Here is a 24288-nt window from a genome sequence, read left to right on the forward strand (position 1 = left end):
CTGGCGGTCCAGTGGTTAGGACTCCGAGCTTCCACTGCCGGGGCCCTGGGTTCAATTCCTGGTCGGGGACTAAGATCCCACAAGCCACGCGACGCAGCATAAACAAACAAACAAACAAGTAAATGAATGAATGAATGAATGAATAACACATCCAGCATTTTCCTTACATGAGATGAGGAAGCAGAGTAGAGTCTGCGCTGTTAAAATGTGCGTTTTGTGCCCTGAGATGCGCCGTCCCGTGTGTCTACCTCCTTCTGATGCTGTGCAGCGGCTGAGCCTGCATCTACTGCTTTTATCCAAGTGGGGGGGAAGGAACTGAAGACGGACCTCCCCAGAGAGGGATCTGGAATTGCTCTCTGCTTCAGTTATGAAGTATTCTTTTTTTTTTTTTTTTTTACATTAATAGCTACTCTATTTATTTATTTTTTTATTTATTTATTTATTTATTTTTAGCTGTGTTGGGTCTTCGTTTCTGTGCGAGAGCTTTCTCTAGTTGCGGCAAGCGGGGGCCACTCTTCATCGTGGTGCGCGGGCCTCTCACTATCGCGGCCTCTCTTGTTGCGGAGCACAGGCTCCAGACGCGCAGGCTCAGTAGGTGTGGCTCACGGGCCTAGTTGCTCCACGGCATGTGGGATCTTCCCGGACCAGGGCTCAAACCTGTGTCCCCTGCACTGGCAGGTGGATTCCTAACCACTGCGCCACCAGGGGAGTCCTGTACACAGTTCTATTTGATGAGTGCAACACAGCTTATCTATCCATCCTACAAGTGATGGGTATTTGCGTTATTTCTGCCTTGTTATTATGAACATTGCTTCTTGAACATTCTTGCATATCTCATAGTGCCACGTGTTAGCATTCCTCTAGGTTCGGGTGTGTAGGAGTCTAATTGCTGAGTCACAGGGTGGGCGCAAGCTCAGTTTTACTAGATGATGCCAATGTTTTCCAAAGAGGACACCGGTAGTGCAGGAGACTTCCTGCTACTCAACGCCCTTAGTGCTGTAAGATGCCAGCGCATGGAGAGAGATCTGATAAGAATTTCAGTTCGCGTTTCCCCAGTTACCAGGGAAGTTGGCATGTTTTTATTTATTGGCCATTCAAGTTTCGTCTTGTGTGAAGAGGCTGTTCAAGTCTTTGCCACTTTTTCTCTTGGGATATTTACCTTAATCTTGTTTATTCATAGGATCTATCTATCTATCTATCTATCTATCTATCTATCTAATTTGATGGTATGTGTTGAAATATCTTCTTCAAATTTATGTCTTGTATTTTCACTCTTTATATATATTTTTTAAACTTTTATTTATTTATTTATTTATTTTTGGCTGCATTGTGTCTTCGTTGCTGCGCGCGGGCTCTCTCTAACTGCAGCGAGCGGGGGCTACTCTTCGTTGTGGTGCGCGGGCTTTTCCTTGCTGTGGCCTCTCGTTGTGGAGCATGGGCTCTAGGTGCGCAGGCTTCAGTAGTTGTGGCACACGGGCTCTAGAGTGCAGGCTCAGTAGCCATGGCGCACGAGCTTAGTTGCTCCATGGCATGTGGGGTCTTCCCGGACCAGGGCTTGAACCTGTGTCCCCTGCATTGGCAGGCGGATTCTTAACCACTGCGCCACCAGGGAAGTCCTCTCTTTATATTTTTACAGCATCAGAAGCCTGTAATTCCTACCTAAGAGAATTTATCAATTTTTTCCTTTATGTGTTTTGGGGGGGAATGGTCGAGGGAGGGCGAATCATTTAAGAAATCTTTCTGTACCCCCGAGATCATGAAGATATTCCACTGTGTTGATTATCTTTTAAAAACTTTACAGTTTTGTTTTCCTGTCTGTCTTTAAGTCACTTGGCACTGATTTTATGTGTGCTGCCTAGTTTCTCCTATGTGGATATCCAGTCGTCTCAGCACTCTTGGTTGTAAAGTCTATTCTCTCCCCGCTGAAATTCCACCTCAGTCATGTATCACGTGTCCTGGGTGCACAGGTCTGTTTCTAGGGCTCTCTGTTCTGTTTCACAAGCCGACTTACCTATCCTCATACCTATACTACACTGACTTAATTATCACAGCTTTATCATGAGTCTTGATAAATGGTCTTGGACTTCTGATATGGTCTGGAATCTCTGTAACCGATATTTGTTGGCCCCAGGGAAGGTTTCATGAGAGTGTAGGGTGTGGGTGTGGATGTGTGAGTTCTGGTCTGGTGGAGATTAGGAGAGTGTTGGGGCGCAAATCTACATGTGTGTGTTGGAGAGTGTTTATTTTTATGGCCGATTTAAAAAATATTGAAATAAACTTTAGTTTAGAATAGTTTTATATTTACAGAAAAGTTGCAAAGATAGTATGGAGTTCCCATATACCCCATATCCAGTTTTCCCTATTGTTAACATCTTACATTAATTACTGTGGTACATTTGTCACAGCTAAGGAACCTACATTGATACTTTATTATTAACTGAAGTCCATACTTTACTCAGATTTCATTACATTTCCCCTAATATCCCTTTTTTATTATAGGATCCCACCCAGAATATCATATTACATCTAGTTGCCATGTATCTTTAGGCTCCTTTGGACTGGGACAATTTCTCAAACTTCCTTTGTTTTTGATGACCTTGGCAGTTTTTAGTACTAGTCAGATATTTTGGAGACTATCTCTCAATTGGGGTTTGCCTGATGTGTTTCTCATGATTAGACTGAGGGTTTGTGTTTTGGGGAGGAAGACCACAGGGGTGAAGTGCTCTTTTCATTACTTTATTATTAATTAAGCATAGCAAGGGTTCATGTTATCAACATGATTTGTCATCCCTGATGATATTGACCTTGATCACTTGGCTGAGGTGGTGACTGTAAAGTTACCCTCCCCCGCTTTGCTTACCATGCTCTTTGGAAGGCAGTCCCTGTTCCCAGCCCTCACTCAAGGGGTGAGGATTATCCTCAACCTCCCCAAGGGAGGAGTCCCTACATAAATTATTTGTAATTCTTCTGCTGATGAAATTTGTCTCACCCCCAATTTATTTATTCAGTCATTTACTTATATCAGTGTGGACTCATGGATATTTATTTTATACTTTAAGTTATAATGCAGTATTGTATCATTTAATTTGTTACCCAAATTGCTCCCACTTTGGCCGCTGGGAGCTCTTTCTTTTGGCACCTGTGTCCCTTTAACATGTATGCATCATTTTGGGTTTTGAGCACTTCCTTACTTTCTGACACAATAAGATGTTCCAGGCCCATCTTGGATGGTTTAGGCTACAACCCTAGATTCAGCCATTTCTCCAAGCAGCCCTCATTCCTTTTACTGGAGAAGGGTATTTAGAAACCAAGATCTGGGCTGGGTGTGCTCGTTGCTACTGGGGTGTCATTGAGTCTAGGCCCTCTGGGTGAACAGAGCTGGGAAATATATGTATGTATGCTAACAGGAGTATACATACACACATATCTATAATTATTTCTGTAAGTATCCATTTGTATCTATATTAAGATAAACATAAGTTCATATTGATAACTCTGACTTTAATCCAGATCCATAGGGATCATTGTAACCTTCTTTATGGGGCGGGGGAGGGATGTTTTAAAAAATTATCAACTGATGTATGATTAAACAGAGGGATAAGCTTTTGTTGCTGGAGATTTTCTTAGAAGATAAAACAATCTTTCCCCCTTTCACTTTACATATTGCCCAGACCTTTAAGAGTTCAAAATGTGACTTCTGTGAAGAAATACAGCTATGTCAGTGGTTACTTTCAAATGACACGATATTTACTTATCTTTATATACTGTTCACTTAGGCAGTGGATTGAAAACAAGTTTAACCATCATCACCATTATCATCATTGTCAACCTGAATTGAATGCTTACTATGTGCCAGATACTATTATAAGTAGTTTAACTGCATCTTCACAGTCCGGTGAGAGTTACAATCATTCCCCCATCTTATCAATAAGGAAACAGAGGCACGGAGACTGAAGAGCTTGCCCAGGTCCTGTGGCTGAGAAGGTGTAGGGCCCAGCTTTAAACCCAGGTAGTCTGTCCCAGAGCCGATGTTTGATGTTTGTTCTATGTTCCTCTCCTAAGAAGTACGAACAGGATCCAAGAGGGAAAATAATTTCTGATCTACCGAGAGAAAATAAATGGCAGCTGATTTGATTCTGCTCAGAGAATTTGGAGCTAATGATTTTTTCCAGTGGTTTCTCTGGCCTCTTGGGACTAGCCTACATTTCTGTCTGGAGAAGGGGTATTTGGAAGCAAAGGAGAGGCCAGGCCCCCATCGGGAACCTGTGTTTTCTGCTCAGTCCTCATTCGATTCAAATTCTGACATTTTCCATGAGAAACAGTCCATGTAAGTCTGTGGCAGGAACCTGACACTGCTTGTTTGAACCTGACACCAGGAATTTGGCCCCAGGTTAATAGCATTTGCAGACGCATTAATAAGCAGGCTCGGCCCCCTGGGAACAGAAATCCTTCCCTGGGTACACATGCCAAGTGCTTTAACTGTAAGCGCTTAGATCATCGTAAAGAGTTATTTTCCAATCAGATATTTATTGAGAAGGTAGTAATTCTTTTTTTTTTAAAGTTCATTTAAGTTTTAGTTCCACCTGGCAGATAAACCAATCTGAGGGTCTGAAAGAACTGGCATTTTGAACAGAGATTTTGCTGCTTTAATTATTGCTAACATGGTTGCCTCCTCTGGGTGCTACACAAATATCTTGGATATTTAGAGAAAATACGAGCTGGTAGGAGCACAGTAAGCCCTGATTATTCATTTCAGTGGCTGCTTGAGGGAGCTGGGGAGACGGAGACCACTTCATGACACACAACAGCCTTTGCAAACAGCCTGCAGCCTTCCTCTGATGGGCTTTGGTGGAATGTTGTGAACGATTTCCATTGCTTTTGGCTAGAATGCCTTAAACACATGGGAGGGTTTTGAAAAAAATAATGCCAGCAGACATTCAACAGCCTCTCCTGCTCACAGTGCCTTGCTGCGTCCTCATGGCCAGCTTAGTTGGTTGCTTCAGTTTGACCTTGGTTGGAAGGGGGCTGTGGTTGGAGGAGAGAGTAAAATTACAGGGCAAACATTTTTCAGTGAAATGGTAACTGTCATATCCCAGAAGTCTGGCAGAATATAAAATGCTTGGTTATTGCTGGTATGGTATTTTAGAAATATCATATACATGCTAGAACACACCAGAAACACCAGAAGTTTTCTGTTGTTTAGAGCTCATGAGGCCGCTATTCTTTTATCACTTATAAAATGGTGCCTGATAAATGTATACTTTATTATGTCCTACGTATAGTCATCTTAATACAGATTTCCAAACTCTGGACTTGATAGTGTCAGATTATGAATTGGATAGACTGCAGAAATATCAAACTCAATATTTTACAGTCTACCTTCTAAAAGAGTTGTTTTCAAGCTATAGAAAGCATAAGAAGCTGTCGTGAAGTTGCTAAAATGCCTATTTCTGGGATGTGCCCACTAAACATTCTGCTTCAGTAGGTCTGGGGCACAGGGGTATTCATTTCTAACAAGCCCTGAATAATCATGGGCTAGGAGGTCTGTAGAACACACCTGAGACGGATGCTCTACAAGATGCATTAGGCGTCCTCTGAAGACGTCTAGAGAAGCTTAGTGATGGTTGTTAATGTGACAGAGAGAAGTGCGGGAAGCTTGGATGTATGTCATTTTGTCTCTTTGTTTTTAGCATCAAAGTGTCTTGTTTTTTGACATATGTGTTTAATTTTCTGGGAAAATGAGGACTTTTGTGCACCTGCTCCAAGACACCTGAAAACTTCTTAGGAGACATGGCTGCTATACAGTTACCCACGAACTCTGGAATCACATGGTTACCCTGCCAGCAGTGTTTGAGCCCCCCTCTGTCTCCACATGCTAGCACTGCAGATAGTAAACGTTTTCATCTTGGCCAGTCTGATGCATGAATGATGCGATCCGCATTTTCATGTGAATTTCTTTAATTGCAAGCAGGATTAGGAAAACCAAGATTATCTACTGAAGAATTGTTCTTTACCTATATACAAGAACTATTCTTGGGCTTCCCTGGTGGCATAGTGGTTAAGAATCCGCCTGTCAATGCAGGGGACACGGGTTAGACCTCTGGTCCAGGAAGATCCCACATGCCGCGGAGCAACTAAGCCCGTGTGCCACAACTGCTGAGCCTGCGCTCTAGAGCCCGTGAGCCACAACTACTGAAGCCCATGCGCCTAGAGCCTGTGCTCCACAACAAGAGAAGCCACCCAATGAGAAGCCCGTGCACTGCAACGAAGAGTAGGCCCCTCTCGCCGCAACTAGAGAAAGCCCGCGTGCAGCAACAAAGACCCAACACAGCCAAAAAAAAAAAAAAAAGAACTATTCTTTACCTATATCAATTAGAAAATCAAGTAGAAGTTAAAACCCTCTTTATAAGTAACAATGTAAATGAGTAATAGACTTTTTTGGGGTGTGTGTCATTTTTAAAATTTGAAATATTGTAATTCCTAGGAATGAATTTAGCAAGAATTGAGCAAGACCTATATAGATAAATGTTACAGTTCTAGGATAGGACAAAAAAGGTACTTTTTCCTTGGATAGGAAAACTGAGTAGTATTGTAGAAATGTCAGTTTGCTCTAAATTAATGAAGACTTTTGTGCACCTGCATCATGAATTCACTGAGCTTCCAGGCAAATTACCTCAGATAATTTAAAGTTACATTTTTAAAAGGTTTTTACAAAATGATCTTAAAATTCACCTAGAAAAACAAACAGGCAAAAATTGTATTGGAAGGACTAATCTCATCACATATTGAAATATATTTTAGTGATTTAGTGATATCATAGTACAGCATTGTCAGAGAACTAGACAGGAAATCAATGAACAGACTACAGAATCAAGACATAGGGTGAAATACATAGGGATATTTAGTATATGATAAAGATGATATTTAAATAAGTCCAAAAAAGGGGATAGTTCAATATATGGTTTTGGGATAATTAGGGGAAAAAAGAGAGAAAATAAATTCAAAGTGGATCAAGGATTTAACTGTAAAGTAACAAAACCATAAAAGTTAGAGAAAGCAGTGGAATCTTTAAAATAATCTTGGAATTGGAATGAACTGTTTAATCATGATACAAAACTCAGAAGTCATAGAAGAAAGTGATCAATAAGTCTGACTACATGAAAACTCCTGTGTGGCAAAAATGCCACAACAACGTCTAAATAAAAATGCTAAGCTGAAAAAAAATGTGGAAAATATATTACAGAAGGCTAGGTTCCTTACTATGCAAAGAGCGCTTACGAATAAATTTTTAAATATCCAAACAATCCAAACCAAAGTGTGCAGAGAACACGGGTAAGAATATTACAGAACAAGAAATATCTGTGGCTTATGAAAAGTTGTGCACCAACTTTGAATAAAAGTTACTCAGAATTAATGTCAGATTTTTCTCATGGAGTAAGGACTTTAAACTATGATGTAATTTTACTCTTAGGGTGATTTATGGTGGTTAGTGTATTTAATGATGTACCCTGTGTCCCCCGTTCTTCTGTGGAACAGTGATGACTGGCCTGGGAGCCTTCGTGGGCTGTAAAATGAGGAGTGTGAGTCAAATAAATGTACTCAGGCTCTGAGGCAATTTGAGCCTCCTACTTACTTGTTTCCTCCACTTGCTTCATTTCCTCTATGTTTTTGGCATTCTCTAAGAAAGTGGTGCCATCTTTGTAAAGATGTATTAAGTAAACACCTTCTATGTGCCAGGTATAGTTTTGAGCAATTTATAATATCAACTTATGTTACATTTATATTTTTTATATAAATTAATTTATTTATTTTTGGCTGCATTGGGTCTTCATTGCTGCACATAGGCTTTCCCTAGTTGTGGGGAGCGGGGTCTACTCTTCATTGTGGTGCGCGGGCTTCTCATTGGAGTGGCTTCTCTTGTTGCAGAGTATGGGCTCTAGGTGCACGGGCTCAGTAGTTGTGGTGCATGGGCTTAGTAGTTGTGGCTCGTGGGCTCTAGAGCGCAGGCTCAGTAGTTGTGGCGCAGGGGCTTAGTTGCTTCGTGGCATGTGGGATCTTCCTGGACCAGGGATCCAACCCATGTCCCCTGCATTGGCAGACGGATTCTAAACCACTTTGCCACGAGGGAAGTCCCTACGTTACATTTAAAATGGTAAAGCGGAGGCCCTGAACCAAGATGGCGGAGTAGAAGGACATGCTCTCACTCCCTCTTGTGAGAACACCAGAATCACAACTAACTGCTGAACAGTCATCGACAGGAAGACACTGGAACTCACCAAAAAAGATACCCCACATCCAAAGACAAAGGAGAAGCCACAATAAGATGGTAGGAGGGGTGCAATCACAATAAAATCAAATCCCATAACTGCTGGGTGGGTGACTCACAAACTGGAGAACACTTATACCATAGAAGTCCACCCACTGGAGTGAAGGTTCTGAGCCCCACATCAGGCTTCTGAACCTGGGGGTCTGGCAACGGGAGGAGGAATTCCTAGAGAATCAGACTTTGAAGGCTAGTGGGATTTGACTGCAGGACTCTGACAGGACTGGGGGAAACAGAGACTCCGCTCTTGGAGGGCACACACAAAGTAGTGTGCGCATCGGGAGTCCCATACAGGATAAACCCAAGGAGAAACACATCAAGACACATAGTAATCAAATTGGCAAAAATTAAAGACAAAGAAAAGCTGAAAGCAGCAAGGGAAAAATGACAAATAGCATACAAGGGAACTCCCATAAGGTTAACAGCTGATTTCTCAGCAGAAACTCTGCAAGCCAGAAGGCAGTGGCATGATATACTTAAAGTGATGAAAGGGAAGAACCTACAACCAAGATTACTCTACCCAGCAAGGATCTCAGATTCGATGGAGAAATCAAAAGCTTTACAGACAAGCAAAAGCTAAGAGAATTCAGCACCACCAAACCAGCTCTACAGCAAATGCTAAAGGAACTTCTCTAAGTGGGAAACACAAGAGAAGAAAAGGACCTACAAAAACAAACCCAGAACAATTAAGAAAATGGTCACAGGAACATACGTATTGATAATTACCTTAAACATGAATGGATTAAATGCTCCTACCAAAAGACACAGGCTTGCTGAATGGATACAAAAACAAGACCCATATATATGCTGTCTACAAGAGACCCACTTCAGACCTAGGGACACATACAGACTGAAAATGAGGGGATGGAAAAAGATATTCCATGCAAATGGAAATCAAAAGAAAGCTGGAGTAGCTATACTCGTATCAGATAAAATAGACTTTAAAATAAAGAATGTTACAAGAGACAAGGAAGGACACTACATAATGATCAAGGGGTCAATCCAAGAAGAAGATATAACAATTATAAATATATATGTACCCAACATAGGAGCACCTCAGTACATAAGGCAACTGCTAACAGCTATAAAAGAGGAAATCGACAGTAACACAGTAATAGTGGGGGACTTTAATACCTCACTTAACACCAATGGACAGATCATCCAAAATGAAAATAAATAAGGAAACAGAAGCTTTAAATAATGCAATAGACCAGATAGATTTAATTGATATTTATAGGACATTCCATCCAAAAACAGCAGATTACACTTTCTTCTCAAGTGCACATGGAACATTCTCCAGGATAGATCACATCCTGGGTCACAGATCAAGCCTCAGTAAATTTAAGAAAATTGAAATCATATCAAGCATCTTTTCTGACCACAATGCTATGAGATTAGAAATGAATTACAGTTATTATTCAACATAGTTTGGGAAGTCCTAGCCACTGCAATCAGAGAAGAAAAAGAAATAAAAGGAATACAAATTGGAAAAGAAGAAGTAAAACTGTCACTGTTTTCAGATGACATGATACTATACATAGAGAATCCTAAAAATGCCACCAGAAAACTACTAGAGCTAATCAATGAATTTGGTAAAGTTGCAGGATACAAAATTAATGCACAGAAATCTCTTGCATTCCTATACACTAAAAACGGAAGACCAGAAAGAGAAATTAAGGAAACAATCCCATTCACCATTGCAACAAAAAGAATAAAATACCTAGGAATAAACCTACCTGGGGAGACAAAAGACCTGTATGCAGAAAACTATAAGACACTGATGAAAGAAATTAAAGATGATACCAACAGATGGAGAGATATACCATGTTCTTGGATTGGAAGAATCAATATTGTGAAAATGACTATACTACCCAAAAGCAATCTATAGATTCAATGCAATCCCTATCAAATTACCAATGGCATTTTTTATAGAACTAGAACAAAAAATCTTAAAATTTGTACAGAGACACAAAAGACCCCGAATAGCCTAAAGCAGTCTTGAGGGAAAAACGCAGAGCTGGACAATCAGACTCTCTGACTTCAGACTATACTACAAAGCTACAGTAATCGAGACAATATGGTACTGGCACAAAAACAGAAATATAGATCAATGGAACAAGATAGAAAGCCCAGAGATAAACCCATGCATATGGTCAACTAAGCTATGACAAAGGAGGCAAGACAGTCTCCTCAATAAGTGGTGCTGGGAAAACTGGACTGCTGCATGTAAAAGAATGAAATTAGAACACTCCCTAACACCATACACAAAAATAAACTCAAAATGGATTCGAGACCTAAATATAAGACTGGACACTATAAAACTCTTAGAGGAAAACATAGGCAGAACACTCTTTGACATAAATCACAGCAAGATCTTTTTTGACCCACCTCCTAGAGTAATGGAAATAAAAACAAAAATAAACAAATGGGACCTAATGAAACTTCAAAGCTTTTGCACAGCAAAGGAAACCGTAAACAAGACGAAAAGACAACCCTCAGAATGGGAGAAAATATTTACAAACAGATCAATGGACAAAGGATTAATCTCCAAAATATATAAACCACTCATGCAGCTCAATATTAAAAAAACACCCCAATCCAAAAATGGGCAGCAGACCTAAATAGACATTTCTCCAAGGAAGACATACAGATGGCCAAGAAGCACATGAAAAGCTGCTCAGCATCACTAATTATTAGAGAAATGCAAATCAAAACTACAATGAGGTATCACCTCACACCAGTTAGAATGGGCATCATCAGAAAATCTACAAACAATAAATGCTGGAGAGGGTGTGGAGGAAAGGGAACCCTCCTGCACTGTTGGTGGGAATGTAAATTGATACAACCACTATGGAGAACAGTATGGAGGTTCCTTAAAAAACTAAAAATAGAATTACCATATGATCTAGCAATCCCACTACTGGGCATATACCCAGAGAAAACCATAATTCAAAAAGACACATGCACCCTAAAGTTCCTTGTAGTACTATTTACAATAGCCAGGTCATGGAAGCAACCTAAATGCCCATCAACAGACGAATGGATAAAGAAGATGTGGTACATATATACAATGGAATATTACTCAGCCATAAAAAGGAATGAAATTGAGTCATTTGTTGAGACATGGATGGACCTAGAGTCTGTCATACAGAGTGAGGTAAGTCAGAAAGAGAAAAACAAATATCGTATATTAATGCATATATGTGGAACCTAGAAAAATGGTACAAACATATGGACACCAAGGGGGGAAAGCTGTGGGGGGTTGGGGGGGGGTGTGATGAATTGGGCGATTGGGATTGACATGTATACACTGATGTGTATAAAACTGATGACTAATAAGAACCTGCTGTATAAAAAAAATAAAATAAAATTCAAAAATAAGTAAAATAAAATAAAATGGTAAAGCATTTGCCCATCTGGCAGCACAGGGGCTAAGACCTGAGCGAGGGAGACATGATGAGGCTGTGTACTGAAGGAGAAGAACATTTTACTTCTGTGAGCAGCACATTGAGGTACCTTCCTCACATTGGGTACTGACTAGGCCACCTGTCATTCAGAGCTTCTGAACGAGAATTCACTGCCACAGTACTGCTCTTCTGCACGGGAGGCCCAGTGGAGGTCACCTGTCTCCGTTGACTTTCAGGAGGGACACAGGAGGTGAACTTGCCAATGAACTCCTAGGGGCAGAGCGCTATTCTGCCCTGGCCTGCAGGTTGGATTCCCCTCCTGACAGGTGGGGCCCAGGAGCTCCTTCTTGGGATCCCTGACCTCCTCTCCCCCTGCCATCCGTGGAGGAGGCTCATGGGGAATTAAATAGCCCTGGGGTTGGAATGAGTCAGCTGCCGTGTTGCCGGGTTACACCCACCACCAACAAAACATGGACCCTCATTGGGCGGCACAGCCTGTTGAGAAATCCGGAGCCACAAGGATGCTGTTTCCTGCCCTCCTGCCCCACGGGGAGCCTCCCAGGGCTGTGGGCTCTGCCTGAGTCCCAGACACATACCGTCCACGCTGCGTGGACCCCGCTGAAATATAACACCTGATTACCATCCGAGCCTGGGGCTGGGAGGAGACGCCCCCTTTCCTGTGTTTTCAGCCCTAAGCCTCCCTCCTGGCCCTTTCAGAAGGCCGGGTGAGTCTTCGCCCCCCAGGACTTTTCCAGTTGTCCTTGTCAGCACTCCCCATCTTTCCTCCGAAGACCCCATGGTCCCTCTACCTCAGTCCTCCTCTCTGCTGAAGGCCACTGGGTGTGACTGTCACTCAGTCATTCAGCAGGTACTTGCCGATCACCTCCTAGGTGCCTGGCACCGCTAGGATCCCGGCCCCTTAAAAACAAAACGTGATCCTGATCGTAAGAGATCCACAGCCCATTAGGGAGACAGAATCTCACCAGGATGATGGCAGCCCCCAGGCTGCTCTCGAGAAGGGGGTGCTGCGTGGAGCTCTCCAGGAGACCACGTGTGGAAGGGGGTGGGGAGGGGTGGACCAGAGCAGGTGCAAGGCCCAGAAACAGACACGAGCACAGCGAGGTCCCAGAGTGGCTGTCACTTCGGGCATGAACGGGGAGGACTAAGGCAGGAAGCCTCGTCCTGCTAAGGCACTAGGTTTCATTGGTTGGAAGACATGGAAGAATTCTATTCACGGAATACTTGATAGATGTGTAGTTTTGAAAGATCCCCACCGTGGGCCTGGGGGTGATAGATTGCAGGAGGCTGGAGGACCAGGTAGAGGCAACAGCAGAAACCTGAGTGATGGGGACCAGGGCCTGATCACTTCGGGGTGAGAGGGGAGGGGACGCCTTGTAGGCACCTCCAGGGCTTCTGGCCTAGGAAACAGCAGGTTTACAGGGAGAGCGGCTGGTTTGTGGCTGAAAGGCGGTGAGTATAAATAGAGAAGTGATGTTTTCCAAGCCCATTTGCTCTTCACACGGCTATGAGCCCTCTGAGGCTGTAACTGCATGCCCAATGCAGGCCAGTCTGCTGGAGGCAGCCGCCCATCCCAGATCCTGACCTGTGATGCTTTCACCACCACCCCCGCCCCGCTGTCACCCAGCTCTGCACGCTCATCCTGACTCCGTTCCTTCTTGTGGTCCCTGGAAGTTGGTGTTTTTCTCCGTGGTCTCCAGGGTGACTTCTGGGAGTCCTGACTTTGTGTATGTAGCTTCATCTTGAAAGTCTGAAAATACTCTTTCCCATCAAAATTGACTAGCTGTGTGTTTATACCTTGGCTTGGTTGGACTCGTTTCAGTTTATCTGTTTAAGGCCTATCACAGTGCCCAGCCTATGGCAGACATTCGGTAAATATTTGTTGAAAGAAATGAAGGAAAGTCATGGGTGCCATGTCTCCTGTGATGGTGATTACAGAAGACCAGTTGATGCTGGCACCTTCCAGTCTCCCCGGGCTGTGTGTGGCCTCCCCCGAGACACAGCTGGGGGGGTTCCAAGGTCACCGGATGGTCACACACCTGCCAAGGGCCCCGAGGAAGCACCCACTCACCTCCCCAGGGTTCTCCTTTCAGATTATAGCTGCACCATTTGTTCCAGCGACAATTCTTGGACACCAACCAGCTGTCCCGCAGCTCAGCACATTTCTGATGCTGACTGACCCACGGTTAACACCGACCCCACGGGTCATGAACTCAGTCCCACGAGACTGCCCGCCCCTTCAGACACCAGCGCAGGTCTTGGTTATCCCCAAGTCACCCACGCTTCTGCCCAGCAGACGACGCATTTTGGGGGTCCGTGACTGGCCCGCCCAGGTTCAATCATTCACTTGAACAGACTCACAGAACTCAAGACAGCACTAGACTTGTGATTCATTTTTATAACGGATACAACTCAAGACCAGGCACATGGAAGAGACACATAAGACAAGGTTTGGGGGGTAGGGAGGGGCTGTTGCGTGCAGCTCGAACGCCCTCCCCGGGCACCCCACCCTCCCAGCACCTCCGTGTGTTCACCAACCCACAGCTCCCCAAGCCTTGTGTTCAAGGCTTTTTATTGAGGTGTCATTACTTGGTCGTGACTGATTAAATCTCCAGCCCCCGCCCCTGCCCAAGGTTGTGAGTGGGGCTGAAAGTTCCCCCTCCTCTACTCAGCTGGGCCACCAGCTCCTGTCCTGCAGCCCCATCAGAAACTCAGGTGTGGTCTCCTGGGGGCTCTTCGTGAATAACAAAGACGCACCGACCACTCTGGAAACTCCATGGGCTTCAGGAGCTCTGCGCCAAGAACCAGGGACAAAGATGTATTTTGTGTGATATCACAGTGGTGAGACACACTTTCGCAGACCCAGGAGTGGGTGGTCCTTCTAATCTCTGTTCATCTAAGAGGAGCGGGACTTGCCTGGCCTCCAGACTCCTGGCGGGAGAACCTGTTCTACAGGACGGGCTGCACCCGGCCCTGCCTCCGCCCCGCCTCCAGCATGCTGCAGTTTGGGGTTATTTCTTTGTCCGTAAAGATTGAAGGAACAGCTTCTGGAATGTGGGTGCCTGTTTGCTGGTTGTGACAGGAGCAAAGGGGGCAGAGCCGGAGGGCCCTGCGTTGGCCCCTGTCTCTGCCCCGAGTCACTGTGTCACCTTGGCCAGTCATTTGTTTAACGAGACCCGTTTCGAAACCTGGGGGAGAGCTGAGGACACGCTTCTCTTCTCTCTGCATTTCAGGGCCCAGCGTTGTTGGCTCTGAGAGAATTAACCCTTCTCGGAGGTTTACTGCGGTCCTCAGGATGGATAGGTTGTATTGCATTGCAAGTGACCTTGTTCTCACCGTAACCCTGGCAGAAGCTACTCTGCTCCTCTTCGTCCAGCGAGGGTGCTGATGAGAGGGGAGTTAAGAACGCAGGGGAGGGGTTGCTGCAGCTTGCTTGGTTGCCAGATGGGCCCCCACCCCAGGGAGAGATGAGCAGACACAGCCCGTCTTATCTGCGCCACCTTTGCGCAGAGAGGAGCCCCACCCTTCAATTTGTGGTTTGATAAAGACTGCCAGGAAGACAGAAAAAATAGGGTGACTTGCCAGACTGAACCTAGACAAGCCCTCTTCTGAAATATTTCAACTGTAAAATTCACCGCCACCAAAAAACTGAAGACCTATTTTTAATAACTGAGAGGCCCGGGGCTTGTCTGTTAGAAAACAAGAAAGAGGGTAGATCCAGGAGGGTCATTTTGCCCGGTGCATCTTTGGTGAGAATGATAACGCAAGTGCAGATTCCAGCTGACACGGCTCAGGAGGCCTCTTTTCTCCTGGGACCACCGTCTTGAAGGTGGCAGTGGGACCCTTTCCCAGGAAGTGCCTGAAAAGTCCTCCTCTCATATGATTTGGGGTCTGGAGAGAATTTAAATGCCAGGTAGAAGTTGCCCAGTAACTTTCTTTTTTAATATACATTTATCTATTTTATTTATTTTATTTCTGGCTACACTGGGTCTTCGTTGCTGCACGGGGGCTACTCTTCGTTGCGGCGCGCGGGCTTCTCATTGCGGTGGCTTCTCTTGTTGCGGAGCATGGGCTCTAGGCACGTGGGCTCAGTAGTTGTGGTGCACGGGCTTAGTCGCTCCGCGGCATATGGGATCTTACTGGACCAGGGCTCGAACCCATGTGCCCTGCATTGGCAGGAGGATTCTTAACCACTGCGCCACCAGGGAAGCCCTTCCCAGTAACTTTATGCATCAGTTGAAACCATCGATGAGGCCTATAGAAGAACTGCCCTCCCAGTTTTGATTTTCCCCTGCCCTCTGCCCTTTCCCTGTAGCATCCCCCTAGCCCAGCCCTGCATTCTCTTGCCTGCAGCACTGGAGGAGCTGGCAAACTCTCCCCTGCCTCCCCCTCTAGTCCATTTCGTGCCCCTGTTTCCCTAGGATGTGGAGCTGACCCTGTCGCCGGCCCTCCGTGACCACTAGGTGCCCACCTGCCCGTCCACGATTCCTGCTGGACCCTTTCAGCCCCATCACTGACTTTCTCTGCACTCAGACCCCACGTCCTTCATTGTCAACCCTCCATTGTACCCAAGGCAGTGCTGGGTGCAGAGTTGACTTTCCATGGCACCTGGGATGGGGGAATGAGGGCGCTCCCCACCTGGGGGGCCTTCGTCAGGCTGCTGTATCACAGGCCCTGGTCCATGTTCTCACTGCCGCTTGTGGCCACACTTCAGTGACTTCCTCCAAGGCACCTGCCTGGGTTCCGTTGATCAAATGCATGGCTCTCTACGCCGCTACTCCTGAGCACTTTGCTATCCACACAGATATGACAGTGTTGTGCCTTAGCGTGTCCGTGGGGGGGTGTGTCTTCGCTCTCAAGTGTAGATTCCAGAAGGCAGGGACTAGGGTTTTCTCTACACCTGAAAGAAAGGCTGGCATACAACAGCACTCACTAAATATTGGTTGAATACATCAATAAACTTCTGGAGAATAGGAACTGTGTCTTTTTAAATGTTTGGATCCACCACAGTATCTTCACATGAGAAGTACATCAATAAATGTCTTTTTTAGATTATTCATCTAAATGTGCCATTGGAGCTGTGAACGTGCTCACTGCCAAACTTTCAGATCATGTCACATATTTTCTCTGATTTATAAAAGGCAATATATGGAAATCCTTAGAAAAGCATGTGTGCATGCATTTGCACATACACAAATTTTTTAAAATATTGAGTCATTATTATGGGAAAAATTTTTGGAATCAACCCTAACTCTGAAAGCTGGCCTTACTCCTAAAGCCTTTTCCTACTGTTCTGGAGTTCTTTCCTTTGGTGGGACCGGGGACAGTAGTTTATCTCCATGGATGCCAGAGACCAGGTTTTAAACTTGAAAAAGCCTCACCCATCCTAGGTTTTCAATACTTGCTGAGCAACCGAGTTATTATTCTGCAGGACCACAAGGGAGCTGTTTGCACGTGAGCTTTTTCTTTGCTCCGTCGGGTTATTTATCCTGTACAAACGAGCATTCATCTGTGTCTGGGTTTGCCCTCTTTTCCAGGGAGGTGCCCTTGAAGGATGCTAAGGAGTACGCAGAGGCCATTGGTGCTGTTGTGGTTGAGACCAGTGCAAAGAATGCAATTAATATCGAAGAGCTCTTTCAAGGAATCAGTAAGTACCTGATTTGTGTTTTCAGCATAGCTTGCATTTTTAAAAAAAAATTAATTAATTAATTTATTTTTATTTTTGGCTGTGTTGGGTCTTCGTTTCTGTGCGAGGGCTTTCTCTAGTTGCGGCAAGCGGGGGCCACTCTTCATCGCGGTGCACGGGCCTCTCACTATCGCGGCCTCTCTTGTTGCGGAGCACAGGCTTCAGACGCGCAGGCTCAGTAGTTGTGGCTCACGGGCCTAGTTGCTCCACGGCATGTGGGATCTTCCCAGACCAGGGCTCGAACCCGTGTCCCCTGCATTGGCAGGCAGATTCTCAACCACTGCGCCACCAGGGAAGCCCCGATAGCTTGCATTTTTATGCTCTGGGAGTCAGAGGATAAAAACCAGGGAGCTCCAGAGGAGAGCATTTCCTCTGTGTGAATTTGTCCGATGCCACAGATGCTAAACCCTGCAGTTCTGCCCTGGTTACTGCGGACCCACACCGTGCATCCTCATTCTCCATCTCCACGAGTCCGTGCTTTCACCTGCCGAGTCTGGGTTTCGTGAATCAAAATGAAGTAATCCTGTTGAAAAATAAAATTTATTTTGATCAAAGAATTATGTATTTTATAGCATTTTATGTTAGTATGTCCAGGGGAGGAGAAAGAAAATAGAGAGTGATAAAGGTATAGAAAACCAAAATCACCCATGAAACTGAATGACTCTGGGCAAACGAAACAAGAGAAGCTTTTAGTCATTTCTTTTGCCTCGTGATCGTCGGCAAGAAGTGGTGTCTCCATCCCATGTGACCTGAAGTTGGGAAGTGGGTGGAGAGTCGGTGTGGAAAACTTTTCCTCATTTCTGATGAGTTTTTTTTTTCTTTAATTGAAGTATAGTTGATTTACAATGTCGTGTTAGTTTCAGGTATACAGCAAAGTCATTCCGTTATACGTGTGTGTGTATATATATATACTTTTTTTCAGATTCTTTTCTCTTACAGGTTATTACAAGATATTGAGCACAGTTCCCTGTGCTATACAGTAGGTCCTTATTGGTTATCTATTTTATATATAGTAGTGTGTATATGTCAATCCCAAACTCCTAATTTATCCCTCCGCTTTCCCCTTTGGTGACCATAAGTTTGTTTTCTATGTCTGTCAGCTGTTTCTGTTTTGTAAATAAATTCATTTGTATTTTTTTTTTTATACTCCACATGTAAGAAGTGATATCATATGGTATTTGTCATTCTCTGCTTGGCTTACTTCACTCAGCATGATCGTCTCCGGGTCCATCTGATCAGTTACTGATGGAAGCTGATGACTCTTCTCTTTGTCCCCAGTCCTGGGTCGTGCTTGCTTCCCTATCTTTATGTTGGTCTCACGAATAACCTTTATCTGCGGCTGTTCCCCAGATGACGTCCAGCTTGAACCTTCACAGCTTCCTTGGTAACAGCTTTCCATCCTGGGTACCCCCAGAGAGCAACCTGCCGGTGGCTATCTCAGGAAACTGTGTCCTGAGATGCCCTCGGAGCGTGTGCCTAGCCAGGTGCAGGGACCCAAAGTCCTGGGGTGCCCGTCTCAGGAAAGGCCGAACCCCAGAACAGTTGGCAGTTGTTCTCAAGAATCTGGGCTGCAGGCAATTCCAGAAGGGAATTCCAGAAGAGAAACTGATGTTTTGGTCTCCATGTGGCCTGCAGTCCCTGTTGGCGAACCTCTCAGAGGCAGAGGGGCCGTGCTTCCCAGGACAGATTTGATTTCCTTTCCGCAGGTTTTGGTTTGTTACTTCAGACTCTGAGAAGCCACAGCAGGGAATATTTTGCTTGTTTCTCTTGGCTTGAAGGAGACTTCACCGCACATGAGGAACTCTGACCTGGGTTACTTCCAGGGCCCAGGAACACGTGAAAGAAGCAGTGGAGCTCTGCAGCCCTGGTCCCACTTGTTCGCTGGGGTCCACATCCACTTCCCTTCCTTCCTCCTTCAGAAGGATTTGTATTCCTGCTGTGGTTTCACCCTCAAAACAATAGTGTTCTCTGAGCTCTCGGGCCTCGGAGGTCGGACGCTCGTGCGCCAGGGCTGTAGGTTTACGTTGGAAACCCCGCATCCTCAGACTCTGGCTCCTTCCCGAAATTGGGCCGTGGGTGTAGGGCTGCGCCATGTGAGTCTGGGTGACATCTAAGAGGGTTTGGCTTGAGCTCATTCCGCTAACCTCGTATTTCTTCAAACTCTGTCTTTTCTGGGGACGTTCAGCTTTTCTGGTACGTCAGGCTAGTTGTACAGCTAGTAAACATTTTGTTTTTATGAATGTATTAGTGGTTTTAATTAATGCAGCAGGAGAGCTCCTGACAACTGTGACATTCACACCCGCCCCTGTGCAGCTCCTGGTATTTTCCAGAACCCTCTCCCCAGCATCCGCTCAGCTCTGTGTACCTGAAATTCACCTTGGGATTTCTGCACGAGCTAGGGGACCTTCCGAGGTTTCTGCAAAGTCATGCTTTCAATATAAAATGATATAAGGACTTCAAGGAAGAAAGCAAGCCTAAGCCCAAGCGTTAGTCTCTCAACTCAAAAGCTATTCCTTTGCTCTGTTCAGCCAGTATAAATCCCTTCATGCATATGAGGTCTTTATGGATCAAAGTGATGGGGACTTTGCATAAGGAATTCCTGAGAGCCTGATGGTCTGCTTCATTTAACAAAAAAAAAAAGCCTTTTGCTTATAGCACTGGGTAATGGCTTCAAATCATTAATTCGTAGAGAAGCCATTGAATTCTTGTATCTCCTCATCTTCCACGTCAAATAAACAGTTGTTTGTTTCTGTTTCATTAGACTTTGGTTAGAGTTACCTTAGCAAAGAAGCCTGTGGATACCCAGACGGTGGCGAGATCTCCGTCCATATTTATAATGTGGACCCTGGTGCCTCCCTGGCCTCTATTCCTTCAGGTGCATGTCTCCAGAGTGGGATGTTGTCACCCACTTACAGGTTAACTTAAAACACAGTACCAAAAAAAAAAAAAAAAAAAACCCCACAGTACCAAGTGCATCTAGATACATTACAGCAGACACCTCGTTTATTTTCCTGCCCCCCGTTCCAACTTGTATTACATGTGCTCCTCCCTGAACTCAAAATAGGGCAAGATATTGCTGACACCTGTGCCCCCCAGAGCAGGGTTGCAGAGGCAACGTGCCCGGGAGAGAGCAGTCACAGAAGACTATGCAGGAGGCGTGAGGAGAAAAGCCGTTAAAGAGGTGTGCTTAAGCAAAATTGATTCATACGGACTCAGAGCAAGAGACCAGTGTTTCCCTTTTACGTTCCCAGAAGGCCCGTAAGCCAGAAATGAGACAACTGTGTTTTGGGAACGTAAGTTAATATATTTCGTAACTGGAAATTGTCAGCAAAATACTGTTTTCAGACTGAAGCTGCCCTGTGAAGTGTTTGGTGCTGCCCTTTGGGGTGGTCTGTGCACACTCCGTTCTCTGGTGGCCTCCTCCTGGTGCCCTTTTCCACCGCGCACTTTTGGACCCGCTTTACCCAACGGTGTGTGGCTAATGTTCTTTCGTGCATCTCCATTTAGGGCTGTTCTTTTTTTTCAACCGCACCACGTGGCATATGGAATCTTAGTTCCCCAACCAGGGATCAAGCCCACACCCCCTGCATTGGAAATGCAGAGTCTTAACCACTGGACTGCCAGGGAAGTCCCATGGGGTTGTTCTTTTTTTTTTTTCCTGGGTTTTTATACCTTTAGTTTGAACACTAACATTTTCCTCTTTGAGTTAAAACATAGGAAGGATTCTTGGCCAAGAAAATTATTGTCCTTTGAGTTTTTAAATTGGTGTGTGGAAACACAGAGAATACTCGATTGCTGTCCCAAACCTGTATGGTCTTCCCTATGAAACTACTCTGCCCGTCTCAGTCACCTTGAGAGGCAGGTGAGGAGCCCTGACGGCAGCAAAGGCTTCATCTTTGCTCCCTCCTTCGTACATTCGCTCTCTCCCGCCCCACCCTGCATGAGATGCTCCTCCCTTCCTCCCCGCAGATGTTAATTCCCTGGAATCTCCTTCCTTCGTGAAGTCTCATGCATGGCTCTCACCTTTGGTTTGAGGTTACTATGGTCTGCTCCATCACTTTGACACTTGGACATATTCTTTCTCTGAGTGATTCTCCAAGGGTTCCAGGTATGCGTCTCTTCTTCTGGTGAGCTGTAAGTCCTCTGGGAGCTGATCTCATTCTGGCACATTCCCCAGAAAGATGAGGCTAGGAAATAGGAGCGTGCCCAATTGAGGTTTTTGAATCTGGACCTTCCAGCTCATCTCATGCTGTTCCAGGAGATAATATTTCAGTGGATTCACTAGATCAAGTGAAATGTGTCACTTTTCTATGGGTACTTAAGTTGGCTAGCACCAGCCCATTGGACAGGCCTCCTATCTCTCTCTTCTTCTCTGTTTTGTGGGTCAGGGGCCATGCTGGACACCAGGGACAGCCTGGGGAACAAAGCAGACTGACGGTCGAGTGGGGAGACGGGCTGTGGGTACAGTCAAGTGGGTGTGTAATTACACATCATAGTCAAGGCTGAGAAGCAAAAGTACAAGGACCGTGGGGACAGTTACAGGGGGGGACTTTAGATTGGCTCGGGAAGGTCTCCCCAGGGAGATGGTTTTAGGCTAGACCCGAAAAATGAGAAGAGGGCAGAGAGCTCAGGAAGAGCTGTCAGGCCAAGTGGACACGGTGTGTGAGTTCCTGAGGCAGGAAGTGGTGGAGCCTTTAAGGAAGACAAAGGAGGTGGGTGGGCTGCAGGGTGGGAGCTCAGGGACCACACGGGGCGGGGGGGGTGGAAGGGGGTGTTAGAGACTGAGCCAGATGCTTGCAGGCCTTGTAGTGGGAAGATCCGCCCTGGAAAATGTGTCTGGAGGAGGAGGATGCAGTTGTGGTCCTCTAGGAGAGAGGCCTGGATGAGGAGGAAAAACGTGGATGTGAATTTCAGAAGTCTTTTGGGAGTAGAACCAGGAACACTGGGTAGTGGTCCGAATGGGGAACAAGGAACAGCATGGTCCTGAGATGCACCCCAGGCTGCCTTCCCTGGAAGGAGGAAGGTGAGCACAGGAGCAAGTCCTCTGAGGCTGGATTTGCTAGGAGCCTGGCAGACGGGATTCTGGAGCATGGGGAACACAAGGTTTGCTTTGTGGATTTCAGTTATTCAACTCAAATACCCAACCCTTTAAAAAGAATCTCTCCCTGAGGGCAAAAAGACTTGGGGCTGCAGGCTCAACAGAAACATGTCTGGATTGGGGCAGGACCTAGGCCAGACAGACAGCTGTGCTTCTGCTCAGTTAACTTGAATACTGACTAGAGAACACAGGCTTTGTCCTGAACATCACATCTGGAGATGAAACTAGGCTTTTGTTTGTTGTTAATTTGAGAACAAGGTGAGAAATATTTGTTTTTTTTTTTTAAGTGAATGTAATTAGAGGTACAAGCGTATGAGTTTGGAAAAATTAGAATAAGGTGTTAACATGAAAGACAGGAAGTTAAGGCTTATGGGCAGTAATCGTGTCTTGTCTGCAGTCATTTGTTGCACAGAGTGTTAGCTATTTTAAGTCCACTGGATTTTGAAATTCTCTAGGTGGACACTTTTGGTTTGGAGCAGATTAAAGAAATTTTAAAACAAAACAAAACATTTGCACATTTTATAATAGTACAGCAAACTGTCAAATGAAGGTAAGTTTAGTCTTTGTGGGACAAGGAAAGGACAAGGACAAAGCCTGTCCACTTTCTTAACCCCTCAAAAGTTAATTTACCAAATGCAGTGATAGGAGACCTCTGCAAAAGAATGTAGTTTCAGAATGTGGGTAAGTTGGGTCTCAGAAGCCCTAAACGTGCATATCTTTTATCCCAGTGATTCTAAAGAAGAAATTGACCAGGCGTGCAAAATGTAGTAATGATGTTTCACATAGAGCAAATCGTCATTCTGCGCCATTGTTGCAATTGCTTAAATATATATTAGCTCATTAATGCACCGTTTATCTTATGAAATAGGCACTATTATCATCCCTATTTTACATCTGAGGAAGTTGAGGCATGGAGAGGTCTGTGACTTGCCCCAGGTCACAGAGTGTCAGGTCACAGAGGGTCAGGCAGCAGGGCTCCAGAACCCAGGCTCTCCACTGCGAGTCTGTGTCACTTCTCATTGCAGATGGCAGTTTATGGTAACATTATTCATGATGGTGAAAAACAGGAAATGACTTAACTGTCCAAAACTTGGGAAATAATTTTTTAAAAATCATGGGACACCAGTATAAACTAGTGATTAAAAATGAGTTTGTAAATCTGTCTTTAGTGACATAAAAAGATAAATTGTTGAGTGTGAAACCAAAGTTATAGAGCAGTTTGTATAATATCCTGATTTTATAAAATATGAACCATATAATATATAATAGTAAATATATTCTTCTGGGCAAAGATTGGGAAGATACACACACATTAAAATGTTAACAGTGGTTGTTTCATGGCGGTGAGATTGCAGGGAACTTAAAAAAGACTTTATTACAGGAAAATTTAAACATATACACCAGTAAACTGAATAACATAATGAACCATCATGTACAGTCGTCACCTGGTGTCCTTGGAGGATTGCTTAGGACCCCAGCGAGGATGCTCAAGTCCCTTATATAAAAGGGTGTAGTATTCGTATATAACCAAGCACATCCTGCCATATACTTTAAATAATCTCTAATTACAAATAATACCTAAGACAATGTCAGTGCTATGCAAATAGTTGTAAATACAATGTAAATGCTATTCAAATAGTTGCCAATGTGGCAAATGCAACTTTTACTTTTTGGAACTTTCTGGAATTTTTTTTTCCTCGAATATTTTCAGTCTGCGGTAAGTTGAATCTGCGGATACAGAACCTGCGGATATAGA

At 44.8% G+C, this 24288-nt stretch overlaps 1 protein-coding gene across 1 annotated transcript in view; it reads left to right on the forward strand.

Annotated features, from left to right (window-relative positions):
• Window positions 1-24288, forward strand: part of RAB31 (RAB31, member RAS oncogene family) — a 107770-nt gene that overhangs the window by 73154 nt on the left and 10328 nt on the right. Inside the window, exon 6 of the mRNA XM_082355075.1 lies at window positions 17286-17395. Coding sequence (XP_082211201.1) covers window positions 17286-17395 — 110 coding nt within the window. The remainder of the gene's footprint in view (window positions 1-17285; window positions 17396-24288) is intronic.

Source organism: Balaenoptera borealis (genome assembly GCF_965194805.1).
Source record: "Balaenoptera borealis genome assembly, chromosome: 14".
Classification (NCBI taxonomy): domain Eukaryota; kingdom Metazoa; phylum Chordata; class Mammalia; order Artiodactyla; family Balaenopteridae; genus Balaenoptera; species Balaenoptera borealis.